General features: G+C 46.1%; 1 protein-coding gene across 1 annotated transcript in view; it reads right to left on the bottom strand.

The window, feature by feature from the left end:
- The window catches only part of PLEKHA2 (pleckstrin homology domain containing A2), a 93,969-nt gene extending 86,975 nt beyond the window's left edge, over positions 1–6,994 (bottom strand). Inside the window, exons 1-3 of the mRNA XM_088480459.1 lie at positions 6,683–6,994; positions 5,328–5,488; positions 3,614–3,670 (exon numbers count right to left, since the gene is read on the bottom strand). Of these exons, the coding sequence (XP_088336585.1) occupies positions 3,614–3,670; positions 5,328–5,465 (195 nt within the window). The 5' untranslated portion in view covers positions 5,466–5,488; positions 6,683–6,994. The remainder of the gene's footprint in view (positions 1–3,613; positions 3,671–5,327; positions 5,489–6,682) is intronic.
- Between the last annotated feature and the right edge of the window lie 14,287 nt (positions 6,995–21,281).

The raw sequence follows: 21,281 nt of genomic DNA, 5'->3' as shown, positions 1-21,281 counted from the left end.
GGAGATGACGTGCACAAGTGGACATCTTAAGACAGGCTGGTGGGCGTCTGCATACACAGAGCGATCGCACGCCAAGACATAGTGGGCGTGCTAATGCCTTGCCGTGTGATCGCCTGCCTTGCCGTGGGTTGGCCGGTTTTGCATACGCTGGGTGCATGCGAACACATCTAGCGAGCGGGTCCGAATCAAGCCCTCAGTTCTATAAACCAAAATCTCAGTCTTTCAGGTGCAGCTGCAAAGAATACTAAATATTCATATTAATAAATGACCCTCATTTAGACTTAGGTATTGTATCCAAAAACAGTGTATAAATTACCATCTTCTATTAACTTTCATTCAGCAAATAATAAAACTGCTGGCAATAAGCAGTATCACACAATAAATTGTAAAAACAAATCATTTCTCATCTCCTAAAATTGCCTAATACATCATATATGGGAAAGTCAATACCATGATCTTTCTTTGCACCAACAAGCATAAGAATCTCCAAGCTGAACCTTAAAGTCCAACAATGGGAACATTTAACACTGTACGAATAACTGAATACCCAATAAGGCATCTCATGTCTGTTATGTGTACACTGGCGGAAAATATCTTTAAATTGGTCAATGCCACCTCAGTGATTAGCCAAGACTGCAGGGACACCAAAACAATTAGCAAAATCCAACATCTGCGCTGTAAAAGAATGCCAAAGCCAATCCACATTATCTGACCCAAGAGACTTCCACAACGATCCGACATAGCAACACAAAGGAGAACATCAAGATAGTGAGCTATCCCATGACCACCACAAGAAGACTCCACGCAGCAATGAAGGAAGATGCTAAATCTATTTAAAAAAGCACAAGACACGAAATATCCCATAGGCAAGCACTCGTCTATGTAAAATCCGTCGTCAAATTAAAACCTAACTGAAGCCCAGAAAACAAAAATCGTGCATCCGACCTATTCGGGCACCAGGCCAACCATTTAGCCATGGCTCCCAAATGGACATTGGACGGCATTTCACTTAGCACTGCTGGTTCCTGCTGACTTGGCCGTTTGTTCTCAGTCTGTCAGCCGAAAACAGTATGAAATGGGGTGGGTACCTCTGCAGCGCAAGCAGAAGTGTCGAAAACAATATCGCTACCCTTGCAAACAAGACATTATTAAAAGCAAAACCTTTATTTTTATTAGAGATCTACACAGAAATTTGTCCTGGGCCCAGAAAATTACACCCCGGAGGATCATCGATCACCACATATGAAGGTTGCGTGCGCTCTAGCCACACGGTCATGTCCTTACAACCAAATTCAATAATGGAAAGATCTGCTTACAGCAAAATTCTTGCCGGCCCCCAATCAGAAGGTTTAAACCACCACACTCATGTGTCAATCATTCGGCTTCTCCTCTGATAGGACTTTAACAATATAAGGGTGACATCACATAGGGCTACAAAATGCTTTTGTCTATGTAGAGATGGAAAAGATTCAAGTGGAGATCGAAGATATTGAAGATAGATAACAGCAGGATCTACCAGATTATAATGGAAGCTGGAAATGCAACAATTACATATTTGTTGTCTTTAGTCACAAGATGGAGGCATTTTGCATGTCTGCATGATTAAGCGTGGCATTTAATGACTAAGCCAATGGCTAATATATTAACAATTGGAGATTTAGGGGCCCATTTATCATTGGTGGCAGAGAGGTCCCATAAACTATCATTTGTTATCGCAAAACTATCATTTGTAATTAATTAATTATTTTTGTTGCCAAATTATCAAAATACTTTTGTAGGGACAGTGCCTCTGATAAGATACCTGGCCAAAAGTGAAAGGTAAAATGATAGCATATGCTATCACTTTACTGGGAGGATAGGACCCGCTGACCTCTTGCGAATGCACACCCAGGGTCTGAGGATCCCTCTCTGCGAAAAGGTTGCTGAAAGGCTGACAATGACGAACACCATTTATAGGTGGTATTAGTTACCAGGTGCCAGCTCTGAAAGCTAAGCTTTTCAGAGCTTGGTAAATAGGCCAAATTGGGCACTGCTTTGTGAATTAAAAATGTAAGTACCATTAAGTTAAACAGCCCCAACACTCAATAAAGCAGCAGTCCTTTTCGGAGGATTGACTGCAGTTGTTAGTACATTAATATATAGCCCCTTGACCTACTTATCAATATTGCCAATGTTGCTGTGGGTTTGGGAGGTCTTGACAAAGGCACTGTATGGGCTGAAACGTTGACCAGATGATCATATTACTTTGACTTTTAACATATGAGGTGAATAAAACAATATCTTTAGATAGATAGATAGATAGATAGATAGATAGATAGATAGATAGATAGATAGATAGATAGATAGACAGGCAGACCCATCGCTTTGGATGACTATCATTACTCTATTAGATGTGGGGCTAAATTTACTATGTGGCAGGTTTGGTGTGATTTAAAACCCACCGGATTGACGGCGGGTTTCGTGTTACATAACTAGCAGTCACTAAATTATGGTTTTGATGTCTAAACATTATCTGCCGTTGATCCCCGTTGGATTAGAAATTACAAGCTGCCATGGTGTGTTCTGTATGGCAGCGGTTCCTACTGAAACCACTATGCATTAGAAGCTATTCTATTCATATTAATTTATTTGTGTTTCTCTATTTGTTATAGAAATCATTTAATTGATATCATAGAAACGGGAGGCAATCGGGAAGCCGACTGCCTAAATACCGGCAGCCGGCTTCCCGACTGACTCATCCCGGCAGATGTAGACGCCCGCATTTCCCCGACGCCGGGAGACCGGCGCCCGGCATCATGATCGTAGTGATGGCGGGCGCCGCGAGCGGACAGCCGCGGGGGGGAGGGTTAGGTTTAGGGCTCTCGGGGGGGACTTAGGGTTAGGCACCCCCCCGGGAGGGTTAGGGTTAGGCTAGGGGGAGGGAGGGTTAGGCACCCCCCCGGTGGTTAGGGTGAGACACCCCCGGGGGGGACTTAGGGTTAGGCACCCCCCCGGGGGACTTAGGTTTAGGCAGCGGGGAAGGGGGTGGTTAGGGTTAGGCACTTAGAGGGGGGATTAGGGTTAGGCACTTGGGGGGAAGTTAGGGTTAGGCACCCCTAAGGAGGGTTAGGGTTAAGGGGGGTTAGGTTAGGTTAGTGGATCCACGATCGGGATTTCCAGCGCTGTCGGGCTTCCGCTGCGTCGCACTCTGCTCCTGTCGGGCTGCCATGCGGCCGGCGGTATTACATACCAATTCCCATAGAAACAGACATCTGGCTACTTTCACTTTGTGGGTTTGTGATGAGTCTTAAGGTGGGTACACACTGGCTTGTCGTTCCGATTTGGACAATTGGATGACATATCGTGCAGTATGTGCTGAGGCTTACTCAACTGGCTGACGCCCCAGCGCCATACACCTCGGTCGCAGTGCTGGGATCGCAAATGCAGCAGGGGGTGTCATATACCTTCTGCTGAATTTGCATATTAGAAAGGATGGAATTATAATGCTGGCTGCTTTGCAATTCCGTCCGAAGCTGAATCACCCCCTATATTGTGTAGAGTTAGTGTCGGTTCTTAGAATGTCAGCTCTTTTGGAAAAATAATCCACTTCAAGGCCACTCAATATATTACTTACTTTTGATATATATGTCAGTTTCAATGACCCTACTGTTCCAGTTCCGCTGGGCAGATTCTGCAGATATATAAAGTAAAGGATAAGGATAAGCATGATTATGTGAATGGGCAGTGATGAGACCATAGCATTCATACAGCAAATGACTAGTGATGATGACTCATTACCAGTCAGTGAATATCACTGATAAGTCTGTACAACAAGGTTCATTTATACATGTCATGGAGATTTTAAAAGCTGTCTGCGGTTATTAACAAACAAACCTCTAGAGACAAGCAGAAGGCCCTGTTCATTACTGCTAGATGTTTTATCCAATTTGTTAGATATTGGTGGGGGCCATACTGTGGGCTGAAGGTATGGGTCTGTATTTGTTAGATATTGGTGGGGGCCATACTGTGGGCTGAAGGTATGGGTCTGTATTTGTTAGATATTGGTGGGGGCCATACTGTGGGCTGAAGGTATGGGTCTGTATTTGTTAGATATTGGTGGGGGCCATACTGTGGGCTGAAGGTATGGGCCTGTTCTCAGCCGCACACAGCGCCAACGTTCACGTAAATAAGCAATTTTTTGCAAATGTGCCTTCATTTAAATCTCCAAAAAAATTGCTGTCTATAGGCCATATTCAGTATGGATTGCAATTGCGACCGCAACTGCACAATCGCACCAAAATATGCTAATGCCTGCCACCGCTCAGCCAGCTTAGAGACGCCCACTGCTGCTTTCTCACATCCGAAGGGGACTCCTTTATTGGGGGAGTTCCCAACTCCCCAGGGATCCCCAGCCTGGGCTGACTAGCGGTCAGGAGTAATGTTTTGGCTGGGGAACCCAGTGATAGGGTTTCCCTGGCTGTGACATTACCCCCCCCTCCCTTTCCCTGCTAGAAATGGTCCAGTGCTGGTTGTGAAAATTACAGAGGAACACTACGCATTTTTTCCCCTGTAATTCCAGAACCTGGACCGGATCTGAGCCCAGTGCTGGTTGTGCTAAGTACAGGGGAACCCTACACAATTTTTTCCCTGCACTTACACAACCAGGACTGGCTATGCAAAGTCCGGGGCTGGTTGTGTATTTAGGGGGGACCCCACATCATTTTTTTTTTAAACATTAACTCTTTACAAGATTTTTACAGTAAGATACATGCATGCATCTCACTGATGTATGCATGTATCTGTGTGAAATCGAAAAGATCATGCTAAAAATGAAAGTATGAAGCAGTTAGATTCATTTGGGGCTTTGAAGTTCGTTTTGGAGTGGAATTTGCAAAATCATGCAAACATGCAAAATCGAACAGCAAATCCCTTCTTAAACTGAAACAAGATCAAATTCGAGTTGAAAATCGAAAGCAAAATCTAGTCAGTAAATTTGAGATTTGCTAAGGGATTTTGCTGTTCAAGTTCAATTCGATCTCAGGAGATTTCAGTGATTGATAAAATTAATCTCTAATCGAACTTTAGTAAATTTACTCCTTGGAGACTATTTACACATATGCCCAACTCTGCATAGACCACAGCCCTACCAACATGCCCTCACTGACCCATGTGAGCACATCCTATTACACATCAGTTTCTCCTCCTGAGTGGTTTGCATCAGTGTGATTGAATTAACTCTGCATAAGCCCCAAAAGTACACATTGTTATAAAATCCAAGTGAAACTATTCCAGAGTCCTATGAAAACTTGAACTCAACAGATGTGTTTTCATGTTGACTTACTACTCACCTGAGGATTATCCATGTACCAAAGCAAGTAATTTGCCTGGGTGTCCAGAATAAAATATCTCCGGAGGAATCTCCCACTCTCTGCATCCTCGATATCCAGAAACCCACAGGTTCGGTTCAGCCGATCCACATAAGGCATTCCTAACAAATCCACACATTACCCTGCACGACAGAGGAACATGATCCATGGGAGAGACATTTTGTTACAAACTTACATTACACAATTCATATCTTGCAAACAGGTTGATGAGAAAACATAAAATACTCTGGATAATCTGATATGGTATCCCTGACATATAATCCCAGATCTTGTCCTGATAATCAGAAGATCACTAGACATACAGTATATAAATCCAGTAATGTTTGATCCTGTCCTGATAATATGCTACCAGTAGATCACTCTGCATTATATACCATATAAACAAAGGACTGTGAGATCCTGTCCTGGTAATATGCTGTCAGTAGATCACTGGACATTATATACCATATAAACCCATGACTGAGAGATCCTGTCCTGGTAATATGCTGTCAGTAATTTATTGGCCATTATATAACATATAAGCCCATGACTGTGAGATCCTGTTCTGATAATATACTACCAGTAGATCACTGGACACATTATATATGCTGTCAGTAGATCACTGTACATTATATACAAACCCAGCACTGTGTGACCCTGTCCTCATAATCTGCTGTCAGGAGATCACTGGACATTATATACAAACCCAGCACTGTGTGCACCTGTCCTGACAATCTGCTGTCAGTAGAACACTGGACATTAGGTTGAACTCTTTTACTGTCAGACAATCAATTATCGGCCCATTTATCAATAAATATATAACCGCAAATATTTAGTATCCCCCGAATGTACGACAGAGAGACAGCAGCAGATATGTCCAATACCTGCTGCGATTCCTCCATTCCCACCGGCGGCCGCAGTCCCCATAGGTTTTTATTGGGGATGCAATGCTGCCATATTTACCAACTTCCGGAGTGCAATGCATTCTGGTGAGTGGCCCCCGCTGCTACCCCACAACCTGCTGTAGCTTATGGGCTATACATCGCAGATTTAGCCGCTAGGGGGTTCCCCCGGCAATGGCGGGCCATGCATGTGCATTCGCAGTAGCCCTGGCAGCACTTAGAGCACATCGCAGGGACTGTCCCTGCGGGTGCTGGTTAGTATATGCCACCGGTAATATTGCATCCTGCAATGCCATCTTGGGCGCTAACATTGAACCCACATCACATTGGAAATGTGATTTTTGATAAATGCTCCCCTTATCATCATATACTGATAAAAACCCAGCATTATCTCAATATATCTCTACAGTATAAAGAAATCACAATAAATCCTACCTTAACATGCATGTCCGGTATGCTGACATTCCTTCATTTTGCAGTCTCTAGCTCCCATTAGACACCTAATTGGGGTGTTGTTTTTTTGGGGGGGGGTTGTTTCTTTTAATGTATTTTTTTCAATTCTTCTATTCATACAGTTAATATTAAGTGAACTATTTTCAGGCAGACTGGTTTCCAGAGTCTAGAATTCCATGGCCAAATGCTTCTGTGTTTGTATCACTAGTCGGAAAGTTTTTCTGCAGCCACTGGAAATTCTCCCCTCCTGAACTACAGTCCTAGATCCAGTGCAGTTTGTCTAGATCTGTACACTATCAGTCTCCGGCTCATCAGAAACTCTTGTTCTCTCCTCCTCCTGTATTTGTCTCTCAGTCTGCCCCTGACAATCTGTGTGGCAGGCACGCCTTACACACACCCCTACACACACACACACAAAAGAAACACAAATGTGGGCTGGGTAATGCTAGAGTGCTGTGTAAATCAGGAAGCTAGTAAAGGACACTGTACAGTAACATAGTAACACATACACTCTATGACTCTGCAACATGTTGTCTAATTAGCCAAGAACAGTGAGCGCAGGTGTTTCGGACCTGTCAAGCAAAGTATGTTTGGGGTCTTCAGGATGTTTTCCACTAAAAAAGGGCTCTTGGGTACATAGGAAGGAATGTATCTACTAATCTGCGGCAGTAAAGCTGGGTACACACTATGCCATCCCTCGCACATTATATTATTATGATGCTGATTGGAACGATATATATTGTACAGCTCGTATAGTGTGTAAGCCCGATATCACGTGCCCGCTTCTCATCGTCCTATCTGCTGTGCTGCGCAATACATGTGATGATACGATGAACGTCGCCATGCTGCTAATTGCCGATTCACACATGGGCAGGGGACTGAATATCTCGCTTGGGCTTCCAGTTCAATTTTTCGATAAATAAAAAATGTCTGAGATTAGTAAAAGTTCCTTTATTTAAATAAATTAAGTATTTTATTCTGCTGGCTGTCTATCACCATCCTGAGATGTTGGTAGTGATGAGGAATTGCAGCTGTACTGTATATGCAGGGGCAAATATAGAACTTTGTGGGCCCCATATCAACATTTAGAAGTGGCTCCATATGGTTCTAGAAAGATACCTCTGTCCGTTATGCTACACAGTGCAGCCAGTTAATATTATACCATATTGTAATGGCCCCAGTTCACATAATACAATACAGTGCCCCCCAGTTCACGTGTCACAATTCCTCCTGTTCACATTATGCCACATTATAGTGTTCCCAGTTCTCATTATGGACGAGATGTACTAAAGAAAAAATGGGGTAAAACCCTGTTCTCTGGGTTTTTACCGCATTTCCATATGTACTAAGCCCTGGCCACCTTATTATTATCGGTGAAGAGGGTAACACCAGAAAAACCTGGCATTACCGCATACCACACCCGACACTTCGCCGCCGCCTCACCGCCCAGCAATGGCCCCCACTCACCTGACTCTCCATGGTCGCTGGCCGTGCTCCTCCTGGGTCCTCCGCCTCCTCCTCCTAATCTTCTTCCGGGTGCAGGGAGGAGGAGGAGCCCGATACTTCCTGCACAGGTCACCAGCAGGGAGTTAGCGGGGCTCGGAGGGGACGGGGACCCCCTCACCCGACTGCTTAACAAAGGGCAGCTCTTATCACAAGAGCTGTCCTTTGCGATACTGATCGCATATGTTAGTACATATGCGATTAGTAAGGTTGCGGTGACTGGCGGAATGGTCACTGCAACCTTAGTACATCCCTCCCTATGCCACTGTGACCCCCAGTTGATATTGGCGGGCTCTTGCATATTCCTCTCTTCAACCTCAGTCGCTTTCTTGTGCTTGCTGAACACGTGTTGAAAGGTTTATAATGTGGGTTGATGTATTTGATTTTTGTATGTCCTGATGACGAGATATTAAAAACTCGAAACGTTGATTTCATTTCTGCCAAGCGTCATTGTATGATTTCTGAGTGCCGCATCATGTATGCTAGACTTGGATCTTGAAGTGGATACCTAGGAGGACACCCGCTTTGATTTATCTGTTGCTACGGGAGTGCTGCCTGCTCGGTGAATATATATATATATATATATATATATATGAGTAGAAACAGTCGTAGAGTCTGGGAAAGATGAAAGAATGGTTCACACAATCAGTGACAATGTCAATATTTATTAAGCTTAAAACAATAAATAAAAAAAATAAAAAAAAATTATATATATATATATATTCAACCAAGAGACAGTTACCAAGCACTGTTTATTATGATTATTATTATTAGTTATTATGGTGAGTGCAGAGCCCCTGTGATTTCTATTTAAACAATGTGGTCACATACCATGTTGCACCCCAAATCTAGGAATGGTGAGTGCCGTGGATTAGTGCTTTTTGTTTATTTTGATTAATTTTTATAATTAATCATTTTTGTGATCACATTTTCTCATGCACCCCTTTTAACTAGTATATTTAACTTGTGTCAGCTGTTTTCCTAGGTGCTTTGCAACAGGTGTGCTTGGTAACTGTCTCACATTTAAAAGCAAAGTTGCTGTGAGCTTTAAACCTTGATAGCATACCATGAGTTTAACACTAATGTGATGGCTATGTCCATGTTATAATTCTGAGCAATAGAGTAGGGACTTGCAGTAAAGTGGGGTCCCGTGACGATGGGCTGCAAGCTTAAATGCATTGATCAATTCATGAACTAAAACCCCACTGTTTATTATGATTATTATTATCATTAGTTATTATGGTGAGTGCAGAGCCCCTGTGATTTATATATATATATATATATATATACTTTAGCACGGCAAAGAATTCACGAGCAACAGTTGTTGTTAATTTAGTAAACCGAAGAACGATCTGTTGAATTTCAGAGACATTGGCCCCCACAGGAAAAAAAAAACACAAAATAGCACCAAAAGGAAAGAAAAACCCTGGACATTGTCCCCCACAGAGAAAAAAAACCCACACATTGGCCCCACCAGGAAAAAACATACACACTGGCCTACTCAAAAAAATAAAACACATATACGTTCAATCATTGCTCCCACAGAAAAAAAAAAATAACACATAATTGCCCCCACAGCCAGAGAAAAAAAACGAGAAACAAACATTGATTCCCCCCAGCCCCCTACAGAAGACTGACCTCACCTTCTGAACGGTCACAAATACAGTAGCTGCAGAGTTAATTTCAGGAGACCAGCCTCCAGTCGCTTCAGAAAGTCCAGACCAGTCTCCCTCCAAAGAGTCCACACTTGGTCCTACACCCTCCCTCACACGTGCCCTCAGCACCTCATCACTGTCTTCAGCCCTTGTCACCTTCCTCAGCCTCTCATCACTGTCCTCAGCCCTCATCACTGTCCGCTATCATCACCATGCTCAGTCTTTAGCCCCTCATCACTGTCCACAGCCCTCATCACCATGCTCAGCGCACAGCCCCTCATTTCTATCCTCATCCCCTCATCACTGTCCTTAGCCCTCATCGCCATGCTCAGCCCTTAGCCCCTCATCATTGTCCTCAGCATCCATCACCTTCCTCAGCCCCTCATCACCACGCTCAGCCCCTCATCACTGTCGTCAGCTCTCATCACCATCCTCAGCCCCTCATCACTGTCTTCAGCACCTCATCACTGTCTTCAGCCCTCATCACAATACTCAGCCCTGTAGCGTCTTATCACTGTCCTCAGCCTCTCATTGTCCTCAGTCCCTCATCACCATGCTCAACCCCTCATCACTGTCCTAAGCCCTCATCACCATCTTCAGTCATCAGCCCCTAATCACCATCCCCAGTCCTCATCGCCATCCTCTGCCCCTCATCACCATTCTTAGTTCTCATAACTTTCCTCAACCCTCAGCCCCTCATCAGTCCTCAGCCCCTCATCACAGGGCCGTAACTAGAGAGGTGCGGCCAGTGCCATAGCACAGAGCACTGGATGCCCTGGGGCACCCAGGCCGCCACCACAATCTGTATTAGCCGGGCACCTGCTTCAATGTATGTTACGCAGCAGTGCGCCCAGGCAGCGTCAGCCCTTCTCTCACTCTGGAGCTCCATCTGCTGCCTGTGACAGTCCCGGCTCCTGTGTGTGCCTCCTTCTTTCCTTGCTGCCTTGCCTCCTTCTCCTCATCTCTGTACCGCCTCTCCGCTTTCTGATCCTCTCCGTGTGATGCCTCCTCCATGTGCCTAGCAGCAGACCAGTGTGACTGAGGACACAGACATTGAGGTGAGGGTGCTGGGGTCACAAACATTAGTGAGCAGGATCTGGGGACAGAGACATTATGGTGCAGGAACTGGGGACACAAACATGGAGGTGAGGGTGCTGGGGACACAGACATGGAGGTGAGGGTGATGGGGCACAGACATTAGGGTGCAGGAACTGGGGACACAGACAGATTGCAAGAACTGAGGACACAGACATTAGGGTGCTGGGGATACAGACAGAGTGTAGGTGCTCAGTATACAGACATGAGGGTGCTGGGGATACAGACATAAGGGTCAAAAGGCAAGTGTTGGTGTTTCAGTATTGGTAATATTGGCAGATGAGGTCTTCTGGGGTAAATTCTGTGGTTCCTATTTCAGCATACATTACAGGGGAGTGCTGCAAGACCACATCCTTTAAAGAATGATGGGGGGGCGCTGATGATCTTTCTGGCACAAAGCACCAAAATGTCTAGTTACGGCTCTGCCTCATCATCATCCTCAGCCCGCATCCCATTCTAAGTCCTCATCACCATCCTCAGTCCTCAGCCCCTCATCATCATCCTCAGTCCTCAGCCCCTCATCATCATCCTCAGTCCCCATCATCCTCCTCATTCCTCATCATCCTCCTCATTCCTCATCATCCTTCTCATTCCTCATCATCCTCCTCAGTCCTCAGCTCCTCATCATCATCCTCAGTCCCCATCACCATCCTCAGTCCTCAGCCCCTCATCATCATCCTCAGTCCTCATCATCCTCCTCATTCCTCATCATCCTTCTCATTCCTCATCATCCTTCTCATTCCTCATCATCCTCCTCAGTCCTCATCTCCATCCCCAGTCCCTCATCATGATCCTCAGTCCTCAGCCCCTCATCATCATCCTCAGTCCTCATCATCCTTCTCATTCCTCATCATCTCTCAGTCCTCATCATCATTCTCAGTCCTCATCATCCTCTTCATTCCTCATCTACATCCACAGTCCTCAGCCCTCTTTACCATCCTCAGCCCCTCATCACTCTCCCTGCCGCTGCATTAGCGTGGCACGTGTATGTCCTTACCTCCTCTTTGGCTTGACTCGCAGCAATCAGCAGAGCAGACACTGTAGTGCAAGGGGCAGGGACGGTGTGTGACGTCACATGCCAGCAAGAGGTCACACAGCTACATGGGCTGCCCAGCGCTGCCAGATCCAGGTTGAGTCTGTCACGCAGTAGTGATTGTGACAGACTTACTGTGTGTGTCTTCCAAGCGCGGGGAGGCTGGGAAATCAGCAGGGAGAGCAGCTGGGATTCAGCACGCCAACAAAGGGTGGGCCCTTGCGCGGCCGCTCAGGTGGAATGTGCCTAGAGACGGCCTTGAAAAAAATAATACGAGGGTGGATCAATAAGTAAGGTAACAAGACCTCTCACATGTGTAATGTCCTCTATTTCATTCTAATTTCCCCCCAGGCCAGAGCAGGTAGTCCACTGCTTCCCCTCACGGCCATTAGACTGCACCTCTTATCAGTCATACTGTCCCAACATCAGTTATAAGATGGCAAGGCTGGTGAAAACATGGTCAAACATGAGGTGCATAGGGTGATCAGATTTCTGCGTCTATAGGGCACATCAACAGCTGAAATTCATCATGCATTGTGCGCTTGACAACAGCCATATAGACTTGGCCGCATCTAAGTGGCTACACCGCCCCTATACTGGGTGCAATAGATCAGTCCGATATTACCAGATATTGCAATATTGTGTATGATTACTCATGATTAGATCGCAAATACATCTTCACGCTCACAGCCAAATTATGCCAAGTGCCAATACCCTGGTGCCGCCCAGTTACAACCATTTAGCCGCAAGACTGACTAGTCCCACAAATTGGCAGAGATGTGTAAGTACACCTGTTTTTGCCTTGCAAGAATGCGCAGTGCAGAAAATCACACGGGGCCACTTTGTGTGTAGATCTGAGTCAGGCCCAATAGGGTCTATAATCAGAGATTTTTGTGGAGCATTTTCCAAGTCTGATGTCCTCCTGCTTTGTCAGGTACACAAAAGAAAAAAGGACTACAGAAGTTTAAATTCACTGCCAGCATCCTAGGCCTGCCCAACAGGACCCACAACCTTTCATCAGTCTGTCCCAAAGCAGAGGACGGTGCCCACAACACAGCAAATGTGCTCTGAAAGATTTATAAAGAACTTTTTTCTAGGGATGAGCGGGTTCAGATTTTCGAAATCCGAACCCCCCCCGAGCCCCCCTGATCCGAGCCGGGAACCGAGTCCCACCAAAATGTCATCATCCTGGTGTCGGATTCTCGTGAGACCCAGACTTTGCACATTGCGCGCCTCCCACCCTGCCATCTTCACTCCAGTCCTGGAGAGGGTAGCAAGAGGACGTGTAGTGTAGTGTCTGTGGGAAAGTGGCTCTGCTGTATCATAACAACCTGCTCTGCTGTATCAGTCCAGTCCAGTGGTGCTGTGCTGCTGTATCAGTCTGGGGGTGACCTGCTCTGCTGTATCAGTCCAGTCCAGTGGTTCTGTGCTGCTATATCAGTCTGGGGGTGACCTGCTCTGCTGTATCAGTCTGGGGGGGACCTGCTCTGCTGTATCAGTCTGGGGGTGACCTGCTCTGCTGTATCAGTCCAGTCCAGTGGTTCTGTGCTGCTATATCAGTCTGGGGGTGACCTGCTCTGCTGTATCAGTCTGGGGGGGACCTGCTCTGCTGTATCAGTCTGGGGGTGACCTGCTTTGCTGTTTCAGTCCAGTCCAGTGGTGCTGTGCTGTTGTATCAGTCTGGGGGTGACATGCTCTGCTTGACAACAGCCATATCAGTCCAGTCCAGTGGTGCTGTCATGTGTTGTATATTCAGTCCAAATAATTTTTACAGGGACTGCCCTGTGTGGTGTAGGGGTAAGCTGCCCTTCATCCAAATCATTTTTACAGGGGCTGTCCTGTGTGGTGTACACTGCCCTTCAACCAAATAATTTTTACAGGGGCTGCCCTGTGTGGTGTATGCTGCCCTTCATCCAAATAATTTTTACAGGGGTTATTCACTCCATAAAAATTATGCACTCCATAAAAATAATGGCGGACAAAAATTTGTAGGATAAAATAGGGAAAAATCAAGAACCACTGCCTCCTAGTGCTGAAGCTGCTGCCACTAGTCATGACATAGACGACAAAATGCCATCAACGTCGTCTGCCAAGGCCGATGCCCAATGTCATAGTAGAGGGCATGTAAAATCTAAAAAGCCAAAGTTCAGTAAAATTACCCAATAAAATAAATTTAAATCATCTGAGGAGAAACGTAAACTTGCCAGTATGCCATTTACAAAACGGAGTGGCAAGGAACGGCTAAGGTCCTGGCCTATGTTCATGACTAGTGGTTCTACTTCACATGACGATGGAAGCCCTCGTCCCGCTAGAAAAATTAAAAGAGTTAAGCTGGCAAAAGCACAGCAAAGAACTGTGCATTCTAAGAAGATATCACAAATCCCCAAGGAGAGTCCAAGTGTGTCGGCGGTTGCGATGCCTGACCTTCCCAGCACTGGACGGGAAGAGGTGGCTCTTTCCACCATTGCACGCCCCCTGCAAGTGCTGGAAGGAGCACCCACAGTCCAGTTGCTGATATTCAAATTGAAGATGTCACTGTTGATGTACAACCGGATGAGGATATCGGTGTAGCTGGCGCTGAGGAGGAAGTTGGCAAGGAGGATTCTGATGGTGGTTTGTTTAAATCAGGCACCAAGGGAAAGAGTTGTTGTCCGTGGGATGAAAAAACCCATCGTCATGCCTGGGCAGAAGACCAAAAATTTCACCTCTTTGTTCTGGAAATATTTATATCCAAACCCGGCAACAACTGTCTTGCCATGTGTAGCTTATGTAAAGGTGTAATAAGTAGGTGTAAGGACGTTAACCACCTAGGAACATTCTCCCTTATACATCACCTGCAGCGTGTTCATAAAAAGTTACTGTCAAGTTCAGAAACTGTGGCTAAGACCGTAAGCAGTCCAGTGACACCTAAATCCCTTTGTCCTGTTGCATCCAAGCGCCTGCAAACCACACCGTCAACTTCCTCCTCATCAATTTCCTCCTCAATCAGGATCAAAAGTAGTCCTGCAGGCGATGTCACTGGTATGACTGACTCCTCTCCTATCTGGGATTCCTCTGGAGGATCCTGCATTGCTACGCCTACTGCTGCCGCTGCTGCTGGGAGTCGTTCATCATCCCAGAGAGGAAGTTGGAACACCACTACTTCTTGTACTAAGCAATTGACCCTCCAACAGTCCTTAGCGGGGAGGATGAAGTACGACAGCAGTCATCCTGTTGCAAAGTGGCTAACTGAGGCCTTGACAGCTATGTTGGTGTTAGACGTGCATCCGGTATCTGCCATTAGTACAGTGGGATTTAGACAATTGATGGAGGTAGTGTGTAACTGGTACAAAATCCCGTCTAGATTCGACTTCACTAGGTAGGCGATACCAAGAATGTACAGAGACGTCAGAAAAAGTGTCCTCAGTGTCCTAAAAAATGCAGTTGTACCCAATATCCACTTAACCACAGACATGTGGACAAGTGGAACAGGGCAGACTAAGGACTATATGACTGTGACAGCCCACTGGGTAGATGTATCGCCTTACGCAGCAACTACAGCAGCGTCACCAGAACCAGTATCTCAGAAACGCCAGCTCGTTCCAAGGCAGGCTACGCTGTGTATCACCGGTTTCAGTAAGAGGCACACCGCCGACAACCTCTTAGAGAAACTGAGGGAAATCATCGCCCAATGGCTTACCCCACTTAGACTCTCCTGGGGATTTGTGATATCTGACAACACCACCAATATTGTGCGGGCATTACATCTAGGCAAATTCCAGCATTTCCCATGTTTTGTACACAGAATAAATTTGGTAGTGCAGAAATTTTTGAAAAACGACAGGGTCATGCAGGAGACACTTTGGGTGTCCCAAAACATTTCGGGCCACTTTCGCCATTCAGCGACTGCGTGCCGAAGACTGGGTGCCAGCAAACACTCTTGAACCTGCCCTGCCATCACCTGAAGCAAGAGGTTGTAACGCAGTGGAACTCAACCCTCTATATGCTTCAGAGGATGGAGGAGTAGCAAAACGCCATTCAAGCCTTTACATCCACCTATGACATAGGCAAAGGAAGGGGTATGCACCTGACTCAAGTGCAGTGGAGAATGATTTCCGTGTTGTGCAAGTTTCTCCCGCCCTTCAAACTTGCCACACGTGAAGTCAGTTCAGACACTGCCAGCTTGAGTCAGGTCATTCCCCTCATCAAGCTTTTGCATAAGCAGCTGGAGAAAGTGAAGGAGGAGCTAAGATGGGACGATTCCACTCGGTAGGTGGGACTTGTGGATGAAGCCCTTCATTCGCTTTGCCTGGATTCGAGGGTGATCAATCTGTTGAAGTCAAAGAAAAAAAGGAATGGTTGAACAGCATTAAATAATAATAATTAAAATTAAAAGAGAATTGTCACTATTATCCGAATTTCACTGATACGCAGCACTGCTCGCTCTACTGTGTATTATTTGCAGTGTGATTTGGTTGTCAACCCTCAGCAGGTTTGACAATTAACCTACCTACACCTCAAAATTATTGCTGGTCTATAGGAGATAGTTGAAAAAGAGAACTATTATTGTATGTGTCAGCAATAGCTCGTCACGTTAATTGTTTGACTGCTCATTTATGTAGTGTGATCCAGTTATCATTTCGATAGTAGAATTAATTTCAATATATATTTTAATTATTATTATTATTTAGCGCTGTTCAATCATTCCTTTTTTTCTTTGATTCTTTGTTTGGAGTTTGACATACTCCTTTGAACCAGCTGCTTGAGACAGAACCATTCCATTCTTCCAACTATCTAATCTGTTGAAATCAGACCACTACATTTTGGCCACCGTGCTCGATCCTAGGTTTAAAGCCTACGTGGTGGCAGAGATGTGTAAGTACACCTGTTTTTGCCTTGCAAGAATGCGCAGTGCAGAAAATCACATGGGGCCACTTTGGTCTGTGTATTATGTGTGTAACCCCGTTTGTTATATTCTGTGAGGGCACCAGACAAAGTTTTCCTATTTAAATGGATTGCTGGACCCTGTGGCTCTCTCTCTCTCTCTCTCTCTCTCTCTCTCTCTCTCTCTCTCTCTCTCTATATATATATATATATATATATATAAAAAAATTTTTTATCTAAGTCTTATAGAAAGTAGAGTCACTGCCTCACTAGTGGTTATTTCTGGCCTATTGGCCTGATTAATTACAGATTGTTATTGCGATTGCAGCAGCGATAACGCACGCAAGTCTGTTGCGAAAATACCCATAATACTTTGCAATCCTGCATATACATATGGAACATCGAGTAACATCGGCCCTCACACACAATTACAACATGTACCAGAGTTTAAACGGTCTGGCATGCCTACATTTTGCCGACCCCTTCCCACCCCCGCCAACACCCCCAAATGCTCACTTCCTGTCAATCACTCTGCGTGGTCTCTGCGATTGCAGTGGTGCCTTCACGCATGTGCACTGCGATATGTTACCGAGAAAGCATTGCAGGCAATCAGTACAGCCAAACCCCTATGAAACTAAAATGGGTCGGCTGTATGCAGGGGCGTAGAGAGCAATGGCGTGCCCTGGTGATGAGGAAGGCGTGGCCAAATCCTGGAAGCGTGGCCACTCATATTTGACAAAAAAAAACAAATGAGCACCGAAGTTGCGTGCTGAGAACAGGACAATCTTCCCCCTTCACAGCTGGCCAGGCTTCTGCCAAGCTCCATAGACAAGCTTGGATAATTAGTACCGGTTCCACCCTCTCAGTGACCCTCGCCATAAGAATCTGGCTCAAGCTGACATGAGGAGTATTCACCACCAGAACCGTAGCTAGACTTTCTGGTGCCCTGTGCTAGAAGGAGCATTGGCGCACCCCCCCCCCCCCATTTTTCAAAGGGACTTAATGCACCCAAAAAAGGGGAATGGCCTCATGGGGAAGGACCAAGGAAGAGAGAGGGGATGCCAGGAGATGCTGATGATGAATAAGAGGAAGTTACAAGTGAGAATGATAATAAATAGAAAATTGACAGGCCCAAACAGTGCCCCCTGACCTGTGGTGCCCTGTGCGATGGCACCGACCACACTACCCTAGTAACGGCCCTGTTCACCACCCCATAACTGGCACAGTCCTACTGGGTCCTACCTCAAGGAAGATGCCCAGGTCCCACTCACATGCAGTGACAACGTATCCCTCCAAAGGATAAATGCTCCACCACCACCTATTGCACCACCAGTGGTTGCTGTATTATTGGGCAGCTAGTGTGGTGTAGTTGGAATCAGGAGAGACAGTGACAGTTGAAGACATAAAATATAATCAATCATTGTATAATTTGTAAGACAATCAGTTGATGACACCTATGACTGTCCTTTACCATTCATCTTACCGAGACCTTCTTCCTCTTCTGCTCCTGGAGAATGCTTTCACTTTTGTGCTGCCTGGGCAGTAGTTTGGATATCTCCAATTGGTTATAAATCACATGGGCTTATAGTAGAAGGGACTTTAAAGTAAATTTTTACACTTTCCAGAAAATGGTGATAAGTGCACAATTGTGATGTAACCGTTAACCACCAGCCACATTATATCACCGTTCTTATGAATTAGAATATGTAAGTGACTGATAAGTTACTATGGGTTATAGTGTATTTGCAGACATAGCACCCTTTTATTGGTTAAGCCCCATTGTGCAAAATGCAGCACCCAGCAGGTGGGAAGATGAACACATAGGGTTCCAAGTCACCTGCAGGTCTGAATACGGCCACATTCTGAATATAAATGGATTGCAAGCAGAAATCTAATGCGACCATATGCACATCCTAATGCAAGCAAGTATGTACCACCCTGTGTGCAAGAGCAGCCATCATCATTATCATCTGCACTCACACCTGCCCCATGCTAGGTGCAGGAGATCCGCATCTAGTATGCATACACATGTCTCAGAACAGTGAGTAACTGGCTACATGCCCACCACACACACACAGTTACGTTACGTCTCAGGGCATTTATCTATCCTTTGGCCAAGATGGCACTCGTCAGGGGCACAAGCCGAGGGGGGGCACCATCTGGTGGTGGTACCCATGGCCAGGGGTTAGCATTAGGATGGGCCTGTCAGGACTGGAGTTCCGGGTATGCACCTGGCATCCAGGGGCGAGCAGACACTGGTGCTTGCCGGTGGCTGTCTGGTACAATTAATTAATAAAGTTTTTTTGCATCGCTGCACTGAGGAGTCGGCCACAGCCGCAACCAGAAGATACAAGAGATGGTAAGTATCTGTGGGCTGCGAGGGCTGAAAGCGGGGGGCCTGGAGCTGGAGAGACAGAAGGGGGATTACTGGGGAGACAGAAGGGGGATAGCTGGGGAGACAGGGTGATAGCTGGGTAGACAGTAGGGGGCTGGCTGAGGAGACAGAAGGAGGATGGCTGGGGAGAGAGAAAGGGGAAGACTGGGGGACAGAAGGAGGATGGCTGGGGAGACAGAAAGGGGTAGATGGGGAGACAGAAGGGGGCTGGCTGGGGAGACAGAAGGGGATGGCTGGGGAGACAGAAGGGGATGGCTGGAGAGACAGAAGGGGTATAGCTGGAGAGACAGAAGGGGTATGGTTGGGTAGACAGAAGGGGATGGCTGGAGTGACAGAACAATTGCTGCCTGATGAAACAAAAGGAAGTGCTTGCTGATGACACATGGGGCCTGGCTGGGAAGAAATTATAAGAATAGAGTGTCAGGGGCATATCTATAATGGGTGCAGGGTGTGTGGTGCACATGGGCCCCTGGGTCCAAGGGGGGCACACAACGCACACCCTGCACCCATAATTTCTAATAAATACTGTTCCGAAGTCCCGTGTCAGGTAATGCAGCCCTGCACAAGTGACTGGAAGATGGCTGCCGTGGCCATTTCCCAGTGTTTTGCGCATGTGCAGTGGTGAAATTGCCAGGAAAATGGCAGCCGCGCCATTTTCCCAGTGACCTGCGCATGCGCAGTAGACTCTGTGCACAGACTAGTACCCAGTGTCTACTGCAGCGGTCAGTCCGCTGGTGGCCACCAGGGAGAGAGGAGGGGACCCCAGACAAGGAATGTAATATTACAGAATAAACCTGGAAAATATCGGCCTAAGGTTTAAGCATGTCACAGTCATTCTACAATAAGATAAGACAGCCAGTAGGTAACTGGCATGACTTAGTAAGTCCAGTGATCTATGTTAAATGGCTTTAGTAGTATTCAGGGGGAAGTAATATATGAGTAATATATGAGTAATATATAACATGTCTCTTGCTTATATGGTGCTTCAGTTTCCCTGAAATATGAATCAGCATTTTACACAAATATCTTCCTAGCATTCAGTATAGTATCATCAATTACTGTACTGAAAGATATTATATTGGGCTCTGTCTGTTTCCCTCCCTCGGATTTTCCCCAAACTGCCAAACCTTTAAGCATTCCCTGAAGACTTAGCTATTTAAGCAAGCTTATCAAATACCCAAACCACCCACTTAACCTGGAATAAGCAGATGGTGACTTTGGTCAGTTTCAGTTTTAATGTAGGAGATCACATGGTTCGGAAGATACCTGTTTGCGAAGGAATATAACCAGTCATTGTCATAAAGCAGAGGTTCGACCAGATAATAAATAGTAACAGACATTTTGGTGCAGGACAAAATGTGAACTTCCCTGATCAAACTATTTTATGTTACTAAACTGTATTTGCCAATTTGGTACCATTTCAGTACTGTGGTTTCTTTAGACTGAAGATCACTGTCCCCAAGCCTTTTCCTTTTAATCTTGCCAGTTGTGGATAATCTCCAGCCACTTTCCCCCAGTTCTATTCAGCCTCACCCCTTGTGTCTCTCCAGGCCCCTGTGTCTCTCCAGCCCCAAACCACTTCTACCTCTCCAGCTCCCTTCTGTCTATACAGACATGGCACCCTTTTGTCTCTATATTCCCAGACCTGTCTCTCAAGCCCACAGTGTTTTTCCAACCCTTTAGTGTCTCTCCATCCCAGACCAATTCTGTCTCTCCATTCCCCAGTGTCTCTCTAGTCCCCACAGTGTCTCTCCAGACCCAGACCCCTTCTGTCTCAAAGCCCACAGTATTCCTCAGACCCATTCTTTCTCTCCAGCCCCGCAGTGTCCCTTCATCCCTTAGTGTCTATCCAGCCCCAGACACCTTCAGTCTCTCCAGCCCACAGTATTTATCAAATCAGTGTCCATCCTGCCCAGTGCCTCTCCGGCCCCCACAATGTCTCTCCAGCATCCACAGTCTCTCCAGCCCCCAAAGTGTCCCTCCAGCCATCCCCCCCAACTTGCAGAGAGAGGGTGACAGGGAGAGGCAGAGGATGAC

Source organism: Taudactylus pleione, unplaced genomic scaffold, assembly GCF_031769625.1.
Source record: "Taudactylus pleione unplaced genomic scaffold, aTauple2 ptg000253l, whole genome shotgun sequence".
Lineage (NCBI taxonomy): Eukaryota > Metazoa > Chordata > Amphibia > Anura > Myobatrachidae > Taudactylus > Taudactylus pleione.
The sequence above is the reverse complement of the archived record's forward strand: the minus strand, read 5'-3'. Positions and strand labels throughout refer to the sequence as shown.